The sequence below is a fragment of the Silurus meridionalis genome, chromosome 28 (assembly GCF_014805685.1).
Source record: "Silurus meridionalis isolate SWU-2019-XX chromosome 28, ASM1480568v1, whole genome shotgun sequence".
Lineage (NCBI taxonomy): Eukaryota > Metazoa > Chordata > Actinopteri > Siluriformes > Siluridae > Silurus > Silurus meridionalis.
Window position 1 is genome coordinate 3557501 of NC_060911.1, and position 14195 is coordinate 3571695.

General features: G+C 42.4%; 1 protein-coding gene across 1 annotated transcript in view; it reads right to left on the reverse strand.

Moving 5' to 3' along the window:
- ndst3 (N-deacetylase/N-sulfotransferase (heparan glucosaminyl) 3) overlaps window positions 1–13935 on the reverse strand; it is a 74000-nt gene extending 60065 nt beyond the window's left edge. Inside the window, exons 1-2 of the mRNA XM_046842823.1 lie at window positions 13702–13935; window positions 10148–11363 (exon numbers count right to left, since the gene is read on the reverse strand). Coding sequence (XP_046698779.1) covers window positions 10148–11125 — 978 coding nt within the window. The 5' untranslated portion in view covers window positions 11126–11363; window positions 13702–13935. The remainder of the gene's footprint in view (window positions 1–10147; window positions 11364–13701) is intronic.
- Window positions 13936–14195: the final 260 nt, after the last annotated feature.

Below are 14195 nucleotides of genomic sequence, written 5' to 3' on the forward strand. Positions count from 1 at the left end.
GAGCAATGAAATCGAGTGCTGTGTCCATATAAAAAAAATAAAAAATAAAACAAATAAAACTTACACTGCACTTTTCTGCTGAGAAGCAGAAGCGTATTTATGTATGTAATTAACACGGGCAACGCAGGTCACTTAATCATGGGGCGAGTTCTCGTTTCTGCCCGAAAAAACAGCCCTCTGTCCTTCCCTGCAACTGAGAATGGGCTCTCCCACACACACACACACACACACACACACACACACACACACACACACACACACACACACACACACTATCTCACAAATACACACAGAGCTCTGTTCCGACACACAAACACACACAAACATCGGCTGTGTATTATGAGCCGCAAGTGACATTTGCTGCACTGCTCCATAAAGTATGCTCCATGTTTTACAACTACTGGACAGATGTTTGTCGGATGTTTTTCGAGGAATTAAACTAAAGACATGCTTTGTATGGTGTGGCTTCAGATTCCTTCATGGCTCACAGGCTTTTTTACTTTTCGCATGTACTTTTACAGCACACTAAAATATTTTCTTCACAAATCCCAGTGTTGTTAGGAAGCTGTGCTCAGGATCAGCCTTGATACAGCACCTCTGGAACATAGCTAAGGGCCTTTCTCAAGGGCCCAAGAGTAGCAGTTTGGTGATACAGGGGATTAAACGCACAACCATCCAATCAGTAATGAAGAGCCTTAACCACTGAGCTAGCACTCCCCAAGGTTTCAACAGGAAGTGGAACCTGGTGTTTTAGCGCACCCACATTGAAGGTTTGGGATCTATGGGTTCTGAGATGCTTTTCTGCTCACTGCGGTTGTACAGAGCGGATATTTGAGTTAGCATAACCTTCTTGTTAAGCTTGAACCTCTTAGCAGTCCTCTTCTGTCCTCTGGTTTTTGTTTTCTTCACCATTTGGTGTAAACTCTAAAGATTTGTGTTGACTGGAAATAGACTTAAACCATCTGGTACCAAGACCAACGACCAGATCACAATCACTGAGATGTGTTTCCTCGTGTACATGATTGAGGGCATGTCTACACTAATATGCTATTTTTCTCTCTCTGCTGTGGTCTTCCAGGTGGAAAGGTCAAAGAGTCTTACGTTTTGCTCATGGGCAGCACAGGAACGTTTCACTGTGGATGAGCAACTTTTGGGAAAGTGTGTATGCCACGAGAACGTCGTTTTCAGAAGTTTTCGGGTTAATCGAGATGTAGCTTGTATTCAGTACACTGCAAAAACATCGATTGGTGCAATGGACGGGTATTTCTGGCTTTCCGCACCAGTCTATGTGAACTGTGAGGATGGATTTGGACTGTAGTTAATGTCAACAGTCTGCTGCACTGACTCAGGAATACAGTTCGCTTCTGATCATCATCACTGTACCCCGCAACATTGTATATCTGCTTCAAATGGACATTTGGTGCAACCCAGATGAGGATGGGTTCCCTCTTGAGTCTGGTTCCTCTCAAGGTTTCTTCCTTATGCCATCTCGGGGAGTTTTTCCTTGCCACAGTTGCTCATCAGGGACAAACGAACTTACAAAGAACATATTTACTTTTAATCGTCACATTATCTGTGTAAAGCTGCTTTGAGACAATGTTCATTGTTAAAAGCGCTATACAAATAAAATGAATTGAATTGAACTGTACAGACTACTTAACCAGCAGTGTGGCACTAACCATCACATCACAGTCGTGGATTTCTAAGGCAAGATATTTGACTGGTAGCTGCATGATGTTATTCAGTGCACTGCCAAAACACTGAGTGGTTGAAGAATGTTCAGGACAGGTGTTCCTGGTAAACTAGCTAATGAGGGGGGATGCTGAGCCAATGTTTTCTCAGACAAAATCATTTTGTCCTGTGTGTGTGTGTGTGTGTGTGTGTGTGTGTGTGTGTGTGTGTGTGTGTGTGTGTGATGGAACTTGAAGTGTGAGTGTGAATCTCTGTGACAGGCAGAGGTGGAGGTGAGAGTTGCAGGCCATGGAGGTGCATTTTTCAGAACTGCGAAGACAGTAGAAAGGATTAAACAGACACTAGGGGAAACAGAGAAAGAGAAAGAAAGAAAGATAAAGAGAGAGAGAGAGAGAGAGAGAGAGAGAGAGAGAGAGAGAGAGAGAGAGAGAGAGAGAGAGAGAGAGCAAAAGACAGATAAAAACCTGTAGAGGAAAGTGAAGAAGAAACCCACACAAATGCCACAATTTTGTTGTCACAGCAACACTCAATCCCTCCATCTCTCTTCTTCTGCTACCATTTTGCTTCCTCCATCTGTCTCGGTGCCTGGCCTTCTCTCTCTCTCTCTCTCTCTCTCTCTCTCTCACTCTTCCCCCTTAGTTCATATTCCTGATTGCAGCACATAATCCATTAACATTCCTTTTCAGTTCGAGATTTATAACATAAAACCAGTCTAATCAAACATCAGGCCTCACTAATGTGCGTGTGTGTGTGTGTGTGAGAGAGAGAGAGAGAGAGAAATAGACAAAGAGAGTGAGAGAGAGAGAGAAAGAGAGCCTAGCAACCTACATAACCTCTCGCATAACCACACTCACACACTCTCACACACACACACACACACACACACACACACACACACACACACACACACCAATCTCCATGGAGCAGAAATATCACAGGATCGATCCTCTCTCGCTGTTCGCTAATGGAAGCCTGGTGTGTTGAGTATTTTTATTTCCGCGCACCGCTCCCTGCGCTCCACGTCAGACATTCGATATCAGAACGGGATATCAAGGAGGGGAGGCGCAGTGAAGACAAGGGAATGCGCTGAAGTGCTGCGATCAGATTCGATTACCGTATCTCCGAACATCATGCGCAAAGTATCCCGATCTTAATGTCAAAGGGAAGATGTTTTCTTCTTGGAATTCAAATGAAACTAACAAAGAGAACTGATCATGAAAGTGAAAATATTTTATTTCTGTTAAAAAAAAAGTCATCAAATATATTTTCACAGCTTTGAATTTCGGTCCAAAACATCTTCGTGTTCCTCAAGGTTACGAGGGCCCCTGTGATGGATTAGAAATTTCAAAACACCAGTCGTAAATTTTCAGGCAAAGCAAATCGAGGCCTTTTCTTCATCATATTTTTACAATTCCTTTTAGAAACCAGTCTGGAGTTCATCCGGCTTTTCGCTCGATATCGTTTTCCTTTTCAGGGCTTTTTGGCTGACACCATTTCCAAATTTGACACCTTATTGCATGATGATGCTTCCACCACCGTGCTTCATGGTGAGCATATGCAAAGCCCTTCTTTTCTTAAAAACGACAGGGCGAATTATCAGCAAAAATCATTTAGTTGTGTTTCTATATTGTTATGTTTATGCCTTTATCCAGAGTGACTTGCGTTGCTCTCATATATATATATCGATAAAATATAGCAAAAATATCCACTAGTGCACCTTTAATTGCTGTCAGAATGCTGTAATGTAGGCATTAAAATTTAATGTAGGCATTAAAAGCTTTCAGAGAAATCTATATTGTTATACGATATACAATATATTGAACAGAATATTTCAACCTCTTACAACATTCGAGACTTCACGCATATAAATGCGTCGTGTTGCTCCGCGACTCTTCAATCACGCCGCACGTATAAGACGCGAGAGCGAAGGAGGACCCACGTTCCTGCTAAAACAAAGCGAGGGATTGCTTTTGGAATCGACGGAGAAGAAAGTGACAGAAAAAAAAACTGAATGCATATTGTTGTGTTTGTGTGTGTGTGTGTGTGTTTGGGTGCATGCACTCTGTTCCATATTGTTGACTCGCAGGCATCTCTGATATGACACTGTGAAACCTCATTATAGCGCTACTGTGTCTGTGGCAGACAAAAAATTGAGTTTCCTCACGCACTCTTTCCTCTCCGATATGTTCCCTCCATCCGTTCTCTCGTGCGCTCTTCATTTGCTTCTTGTCCCAGTTTGTTTTCACTGTCCTTTTCTTTCCCCACCACTTCTCTGTCGGTCTCTTTATACCTTGCACTAAACATCCTTCTTTTTATAAGTTCTGTGTGTGTGTGTGTGTGTGTGTGTGTGTGTGTGTGTGTGTGTGTGTGTGTGTGTGTGGAGAAGAACACAGACATAGACGCACAAACACACACATTGAGAGTAGCTCCACCCATAAATCTCACTGAAAACTGGGAAAGTGCCAGAGTGTGAACTCTAACAGCTAATTTGCAAAGCAGCAGCTGGAAACACACACATTAAAGAAATTCTCTATTATATTACAATTGAATCTCCATCCGCCATGTACGCAAGTGTGATCAGCATCAACACGGATTTCCACATGGACACGTCAATGTGTAAAAATCAGAAAAAGAAGTTTAGAAGAATTCTATACAAAATATGAACAAAGGTTTGTGCACATCTGAACACAAGTTTCTATGTTCTTTCAAAAGATCCCATTCCACATTTAGTTCCTATTTGCTGTAATAGTGACCTCCATTCTTCTGGGAAGGTGTTCCACTAGATTTTGTGAAGATGTGTGTTCATTAAGCCACAAGGGAGTTATAAAAAACAAGTGAGGTGTGGAGGCCTGAGGTGCAGTCAGCATGAAACATTCATCACAAAGGTTGAAATTCAGGAGTAATATCTATCTTTCATTTCCGCTCATGTGAAGCAGATCTTCATGGAGCTGGTTTTGTGCACAGGGGTACTGTCATGCTGGACCATGTTTGGGTCTCCTAGTTCAAGTGATGGGAAAATTTCACTGTGTGCCTCCATGTTTGTGGCAAGAGTTTAAAGAAGAACCACAAATGTCTGGAAAAGTCCATATAGTGTATATAAGATCTACAGAAAAGTAAGTCAGACTATTAATGCAGCAATTCTGTGTTAAATCCGATCTAATAGAGTAACAGATAACGTGAGATTTGTCTCGTGTGAATGTTATCGTGTCTTCTACGTACGCTGTGATTTAAGAGTCACAGAACACGTCCTGATATTGTGATATTGTATTAAATGTAAATATTCTGTTCAAAATATTACATAATGTACAACATGTATTTCTCTAAAAAGCTTTTTATGCCTAATACATTACAGCAATTCGACAGCAATTAATAGTGCACCAGAGGATTTATTTATGCAAATTATCGGTGTGTTAATTTGCATAAAATGTGTAGCATGGTGGTGGTGGAACCATTATTACTTCCACGGTTCAGTCCTGATCTTGGTTAACCATCCTGGTGTTCTCCAGTTTCCAAAATGCTTGTAGGAGAATTGTTCCACAACCCCCCCCCCCAACCCCCCACCCACACACACACAAACACACACACACACACACACACACACACACACACACACACACACACACTCACCCTCTGCACCACCAAATGCACTGTTCTGGTTTTCGGTTGTGGAAGTTTCTGTGAACGCATATACATTATGAGAAATAAATTTTTTTCTGCAAAAAAAGAAAACACTGAGCTTCTAATATGTGATGATGGATGTATGGATGTAGACTGCAGATACAATGAATAGGTTAAAAAAAATAGAGGTAAAAAAATGGTGTAGTTTTCATTTCATGCTACTTACACACACACACACATATACACATGGATATATTTGTAAGGAAGGATTTTGGCCTGGGAGACACCGGTGCACCCCGCCTCCCCCCACCACCACACACACACACACACACACACACACACACACACACACACACACACACAGACCACAGGGTGAATCCCGTCTTGCTGCGAGTGTTGACTCATTTATCACCAGCGTCCCCTCTTCATCATTTTGGCCCAAGAGGCTGATGGGAGATATGGCGAGCAGTGAGCGAGAGTGACATTCCAATCTACAACACCTAGCACAGATTCTAACACAGACACACACACACACACACACACACGCACACACACACGCACACACACACGCACACACACACACACGCACACACACACACACACATCAGGTAACATACAGGAACGCGAAACAGGTTAATTATGTGTAATTACAGTGTTATAACAGTTTTATGTAACTACATAGCGTGATTAAGTCCTCTTTCTCTCTCTCTCTGTTTCCACTGCATTGATTGGCCAAACATCGATTAACTGTTACCTTTCATTTCGCTCTAGTGGTTTAGTAATGGGCTCTCACACACACACACACACACACACACACACACACACACACACACACCGAGCATGAGTCTAGGAAGGACCTAAAAAAACAATTGCATTCAGATCAAAGCCTTGTGTCCTGCCTTCCCCAGAATCCGGCGGGAATTTGCCAATGACATTTGCAGTCGAGCTCTGGAACGAACGCCGCTAATTCTCTCCCAGAACACCAACCCACACACACACACACACACACACACACACACACACACACACACACACACAAAAACACACACATATCATTCATTCAAAATGAGCCCCAGCCAATCAAAAGCAACTGTCACAGAGTGTGGACATCAACAGCGTTAAGGAGGGGAACGGAATGGATTCGGTAACCTTTTCCCATACGAATATTAACGGCGGAAATAAAACACCTCAGCAATTAATGGTATGGTGGGGGGGTTGGTGGGGGGCACTCGCACAATGTGGCCAGTAGAAGATAATTAACATGTAACAGAATGTGCAGAAAAAATGTGTTGCACAGAAAAAAAAAAAACAAAAAAAAACAAAAAAAAACATTTGCACCGTGGCTTTGGCAATTTAATTAATGAATAAATTATTTAATCAAAAGGAAACACAGGAGAAATTTGAGCTACTGAGCATCATGCTGTTGCATAAAGAGAATCCGCTCTTTAAATAACTCCAGTTTTTTAATTCCTATGAAATATTTTTGGATATTAAATGCAGAAGTTAATGAAGCACCGCTGGGGTTATTAACTGGAATTTCAACCTTTTTTTCACATGTACGACTTTTTCAAAGCACAACAACTTTCCATCTTTTGGTTTTCCTTTCCGCTTAGATTCCCTCTATATTACTGTTTACACAGCGGTGGAAAGTATTCCAGTAAATGTACTTCGTTACTCTATATGTCATTTTTTATCAAAGATATAAGCAACTTTTACTCTGTATTTACTTTCACATAGATACAGTACAACCTCATTTTTGATCATGTGACCACTAAAGCACAGTTTGGCAGTAAGGCCACGCCCCCTACAAATCAATCGGTATGTATTACAAAGTATGGAATTTTGGAACTTTTGAGTGTGACAAGCAGGTGCACTGTAGGTCAAGAAGCCACGCTTATTTTCGTGATTTATACGGTACCGTTGTCTACGACATGCAAAAAAAAAAAAAAAGGAATTGTGTGGAAAAAACCTGGTTTCAAACATTTCCATGAAAATAGCACAGCGATAAGGCGAACATCTGGAGAGCAATCTGATAAATTTTTAGTAGACAAAGTGTTTAGTGAAGTGTGTGTGTGTGTGTGTGTGTGTGTGTGTGTGTGTGTGTGTGTGTGTGTGTGCATGCGCGCTCCACTCAGGTTTTCCAAATTTGAACAATCTAATTATCGTTTCAATTTATCATCATGTCTGTCAAATGCTTGTACCACATGGCTGTGTGTGTGTGTGTGTGTGTGTGTGTTTGTGTGCACAATGTGTAAACTTCCTCAATTACTAAATCCCTACTGAGTGGAATACACTTAACCACACACACACACACACACACACACACACACACACACACACTTGCTGAGCGAGGCTGTGTAAGTCATGAAGTCATCACATAATGGAGTGAGCGCGACCTTTCAATCTGCTGAAGAGGCTCGTGGAGGGGGGTGAACGTGGGAACGACAGACTGAACGAGTGTGTGAAAGAGTGACTGAGCACCATTTAACTCCTCTTGTTCAACTAAATAGCTTCTTTAAACTCGGCCAGGCCAACTCAAACACCCACTGCTATTCAGGAACACTCACACACACACACACACACACACACACACACACACACACACACACACACACACACACACACACACACACAGCTTCAACTTCATTTAAAGGCTGAGAGTTAACTTTATTAGGGGTCGTGTGAATAAATGTGCACATTTTTAGTGTCTAAATGAAATGTTTTCCACTTTCACTCGTGAAAACATCTGCTCCGACTTCATCAGGGTCACAGACATCAATCACAGACTCTCTGCTTCTCTCTGGCTCAAGTTAAACATGCTCCTGAGGTATGAGTGACCAGTGCTCCTGTCTCTTTCTTTTCTTTGGATCAGCCTGATTCCTCCTGATGCTCTACCTCTGTTTGGAATTCTCTTTAACTGGGGACACACTGTGCAGTTGGAGATGGTTTCACATCCCAAGTCGAAACATCCATGTAATTAATACCAACAGTCTTATACAATGGTTCAAGACTGCAGGTTGAATGAACAGTTCTGTATTTAAGCACCTCAACAATGATGGAACTGCAGTGAATGGACACTCCAGATGAGGTCTGGTTCCTCGCCACAGTCGCCACTGGCTCGCTCGTTAGGGCTAAACTTTTATAAGGATAAACTTTTACGCACTGAACTTATACATTCCAACTTTATATCCTCCTTATCTCTATAAAGCTGCTTTGAGACAATATCTATAGCTAAAACAAATACATTCTACAAATAAAGCAGAATTAATGCTAATAAAGAAGTGAGCTTTTGAAGTCTCACTTTTGAGCTGAATTTTTTTTTATCCTTAAAGGGGACAAATAAAAACCACCTACACTCCTCAATACTTTGCACATTTATCAAATCTTACCCAAAGTACACTTTTTAACTGTGAACACTTTGGGAATAAAATCATGGAGATGAAGCGCCCCAAAAAAAAAAAAAAATCAACAATACATTTTTGTTGCTAAGCATCATAGCAGAAGGAAAAAAAATACAATATTATCTAGACAGAAAGATTTATGCTGAGTGTCTTTCCTTAATTGTCACCAGCATCCAAAAATTCCACTGATGTTTTAGCACAGCTTTTGTTCGGTGATGTAAATTATTTGAGTAAATGAATTCTTTACTGTACTTAAGTAAATTTTTGGCTACTTTCTACTTTTACTGACTATCAAAGTTATAAGCAACATTTTCTCTCTACTTAACTACATTTATCATTTAATATATGTACCTTTTACTCCACTATATATTAATTGTCATTTGGTTCTTCTTTTTTGTGACATGATACTGAAATTGTATTTGTCAATTAAAAAAGACTTAGAAAAATTGCTTTACTACTTTTATTTTTTGACCACTTGTTTGGTCTGTGTTCCAATTGGACGTGTTGATGTTGTTGTGTTGATGGTTAATGCAGTGTTAAAGTGCACAATTCGATTTGTAAATTTAGGAAATAAAACCTCACAAATTAACTGTTTTTGGCTTTTCACTAATGTGTGTATTGGTTTTGAGAATCTTTTTCAGTGTATGTTCAATACGAGTCAAATTCTCAAGTCCCCTTCGAATCAGATATTTAAAGGCTTTCGGAATCATATTGGAATTAGTGAGTTTGAACTTGTAATGGAGTTTTGCAGTAAATTATTTTTACTTTTATGATTTTCAGGTTTTCTTTACACCTCTGGTTGTATTTCAGAGAAAAAGCAAAATCCTGTATATTAATTAAGTGAAACATTTTTAAATGATTTTTAAATGATAATATAAACTTGTATCCATACTAATGTCAGCGTCAACCCCATGTGACCATTAGAACCAAGAATCTGGCCATTTTTAAAGTAACAGAAAAAATCAGGTAAATGTCCATAGTCTAGTGCAAAATTAGTGTGCATTAGTGTGTTATAGTTATTAATCTGGCAACCCTGAATTTACATAACCACCTCCTTTAGAGTAACATGTTAAAGTGGTCTGAAAACACACACTTTTACCTTATGAGTGTTAATCCAAGAGGAATGGTAGTTTTATATGTGAGTGATTTGTCATTTTTTTGGAGAGGAGAACAATGTCCTCCTCACACATCCCACCTCAAACCGTGGCCCTGAATACAATTTAAAATCCTTTATAACAAATGCCTGGGAAAAATCCCCACGGCAGACCATTTGCTGACAAGAGACAAGCTGGAATAATTTATTGCAGTTGTTCTTGAGGTTCTAACTATAAGGCGCTATGTTGTAAAGAGTAACAATATGGTTTGGCACGTGACAGAGCAGGCTTAACTAATGGTTTTGAGTTGCAATTAAACACACACGCACCATCACAACTTACCTTCACATCGTCCACTTTCATCCTTGTGCCTTTCTTTCCTACAAAGATGTCATCGATGTCCACCAGGATGTACCGTTCCAATGATCGTGACAGCTTCTTGCCCGTGAGGTATGCGATGGCGTCCACCAGTATGAGACGATGAAGCCAGTAGCCCAGGCCTTGCCCAAAGAGCACCCTCTGAACCCCATCATAGAGTCCCAAGTCCTGAACCACAGTAGCCTGGAGGCCACTTAACATTCTTCCATTGACTTCATCTGGACTAAGGCGTGATCGTGCGAGTAGCACTGGCTCATACGTGGAGTGGTTGGATTGGAACACGGTCCAGTCCTCACCTGGGAGTGGCCCTCGATCCACTTCTGCTCGGGTGATATAAAGCAGCGGCGAGCGGGGATTAACGCAGCAGTCACACAAGGGTACGTTGGTTTGTAGGGTTAGAGGGAAGCCCTTTAGGTGCATGCTTGGCTGCGAGTTCTCACTAGCACGGTGAAAGGCGATAAGCCCGACGCTGTATTCTATGCAATACTTGTCCAGAAGGTCACGGTTCCAAGTGTCCATACCCACATACTTGAGCACATTCTCATATATGACCAAAGCATATCGCCCGCGGCCCTTATGGGTCAGTGGAGGAATGTCCCCTTTTCCTGGTGCGATCTCAGCCTGATAGCGAAACTGGTTGGATTCTAGGATGGCAATGATGTCCTGCCCCAGCTGGGAGTACTGGCTTTCCACAAACACCAATACTACTGGGTCTTTTCTTGACGGGTCCATGGGTTTAGGCATCTGCAGCTCAGCCGGTCTAAAAGGAAGCACCCGGAGTTCGGCACAGTCGGGGCCAACGCCATGGTCCGTCAGGTCCAACACCTGCGCAGAGCCATTGTACAGATAGTAGGCAGATACTATGACACTGACCATGCAGAAGGTGGCGAGGAGGATAACCAGCCTCCTTAAATTCCTCCGCAGCTTCACAGCCAGATTCATGGCAAACGGCGTACATGTGTGGGGGAAAGTCGTGGATAGTTTAATAACCTAGGTTAAAGAAAAGCGTTTGCGGAGTGGCCAGCATCGTGGCTATGTTACCATCGCACAGCATATGCTAGAAAATTCGATTTTTTACTTAGATGCTCCACAGATTGGGTTCAAGATGCCTAAATCATTTTCATTAGTAAGATGGCATTCCATCCATGGTCCCAAAATTCCAGTGGTAAATTCTTGCAACCTGTTAAAAACAAAGAGAAAACAAAAGGCATATCAGCTGTCATTTTACAAACGACCACTTCAGACTCAGGTCTGTAAATGTTTGTTCATTTCTTCTCCATTGGGTGCGCTTCAAGGGGGGGCTAACGGTCCTCTAAAGGGACAAACTGGCCACCCAGAATCCAGGTTGTTTTCAATTGACACTCCACCAGCTTTTTACCAACTTTTCCCGAGGACACACGTGATTGGTGATGTGAATAGGGAGGGAGGGGAACGCGAGGCAGAAGAGCTCAAGGCTGGTTTGCGAGGAGAAGCAACCATCACCTAGCCACCCACACACACACCCAATGGAACACACAGAATTATATCTAGATCCACAGAAACATCTCAAGGCAGTATTCATCTACTGAACATCGCAACAAAATAAAGCATGAATTAACTACTAATTCTTACTTACTAATGTAAGTAAGAAATGGTTTTCTTTTATTCTGGGCAACTTGTGATACTTGTGATCGCAAACAGAAAATATTTCCAATACAGGAGAAGCTCATTTGTTCGTGGCTGTCTGTTTTTTATTTATTTTTTTTTTTTTATGAATGAGCAATAAGTACCTCACTGCACTATAACCAATCTCTGCAATGCCTAATTCCATTACCATACATAAAACATAGCAGCGTTTACTGGCATCTGCTGAAGCAAGTGCACATTAGATGTAACGATTCTCTGGTTCAGTGAAGTTCGAGCAATCATGTTTGAGTTTGGATAGAAAACTTTTTGCAGCCGATCCTAATTTAAACCATTTCTAAATTCAGGAACAAATTTGTCTTATTATTATTATTTGGGGGCATGGGTGTATAAATGGAAACATCTACATTTCACCTCCATGAAGATGTTGAGGTTTTCATTGGGAGTGACGACGATGGACAGGATTAGAAATGAGTTTATTAGAGGGACAGCGCATGTAGGACGTTTTGGAGACAAGGTGAGGGAGGCGAGATTGAGATGGTTTGGACATGTGCAGAGGAGGGACATGGGGTATATCTGTAGGAGAATTCTGAGGATGAAGCCGCCAGGAAGGAGGAAAAGAGGAAGATCAAGGAGGAGGTTTATGGATGTGGTGAAGGAAGACATGAAGGTAGTTGGGGTGAAAGAGGTAGATGTAGAGGACAGGGGGGTATCGAGACGGATGATCCCCTAATGGGAGAAGCCGAAAGAAGAAGATCTGCTTTTCGCCTCCAAGGTTGAGGGTTCAAATCCTGTCTCTCCTTGTATTATCATGAATCATCATCATTGCACATGTGTCCAGGTTGTCCCACAGGTTGTCCTTCAGGGTGTGCTTCAGGCTAGTCCCTTGAGGTGATGTGATCTCAGACAACCTGCTTGCATGTAAAAGCTCAGATAAAGTGATTACACCGCCATGCTGGGTTTATACTGGAGCATGAGCAGTTTGGGTACACCCAGAAATGCCCCAAAGGAAATGATAAACTGAAGATTATTATTTTTTTGGATCAAACTTTTTTTTTTTTTTTTTTAAACAAGTTCTCCTCCTTTTTGCTGTCTTCCTACGTGTGTGCATCCTTCTAAAGGTTCATTCCAGTGGAACTCCTGTCCAGTTGAGCGCGTCTGGGAGCGCACGCGATACTCCCAAAATACCCCCCCCCCCTTCCCGCAGATCTCTCACCGCCAGGCGGCGCGCGCTTCTGAACCCACGCACCCTTTGTGGCTTCAATGAACCTTTCATTTAATCGGTGGTTAATTAACAACCACTCGGGAATGACCGGAATCTCAAATCCAACCAACATGTTGAATAACACACACGCAAGCGCGCGCATGCCTAATCAGAGCGCACGAGCGTGCATGGAGAGTTTTGATGGAGAGTGTGCCCAGCTGAACTTCGTGCACATGTCGTCTGGGTTTTAGAGCGCGCGCACAAACACAGCAAGAAATATTGCACGCATTTCTAGGAATGAAAAAAGTTGGATTTTTTTTTCTCAATGCAAAAAAAGCGATCATTTAATAAACGGGTGCGCTCGCGTGCAGTAAATCAATCAGCCAAGCGCATCATTATAAAAAATAAAACATCTAGTGGAGGGTCAATGCACGGGCGTCCAAAATATACATTTATATCTTCATGATCATGATAAAAAAAAAACTACGCAAGTACAATACGCTGCTTCTTTTTTGTTTTGGAGCGCGCGGGCTTCTTTTCGATCCCCCTGCAGCGTGGCATTCCGACACACATCCAATCCACAAAACCAGGTCCAAGCTCGAGATGAGTGCGAGGATTGAAGTTGCGCTTGAAAAGGGAGAAACAAATAACAAAGTGATGCGCTCTGGAGGACGCGTGAGATCAGACCTACCTCAAGCCGAGGATGGGGTTCTTCCGTTAGGTGAGACGAGGCTGCTGAGCCGTGTTTCGAGCTCGAGCTCATCTCCTCCTTCCGCTGCTGATCCGGAGGCAGCCATCCGGAATGATGCAGCCACCTATTCACCTCCCTCTGTGTGTGTGTGTGCGCGCGCGCTCGAGAGAGAGAGAGAGAGAGAGAGAGAGAGAGAGAGAGAGAGAGATGACGACGCTGCGTCGCTCAGGGAACGCCGCCACTGCCGCTTCTCCTACTGACTTTAACACTCACCCACCGGCCGGCGTTTGCGCGTGCGTGCGCGTGTTTGTGTGTGTGTGTGTGTGTGTGTGTGTGTGTGTGTGTGTGTGTGTGTGTGTGAGCATCTGCGTGAGATGCTCTCCGTGGGACCGACATCGCATCCGATAACCGGATCCCTTTGTTGTACGGGTTACTGAATGACCGGCTCGTGATGGTGCCGAAACGGAAACACTTCATCCACATCGTTTAACTTC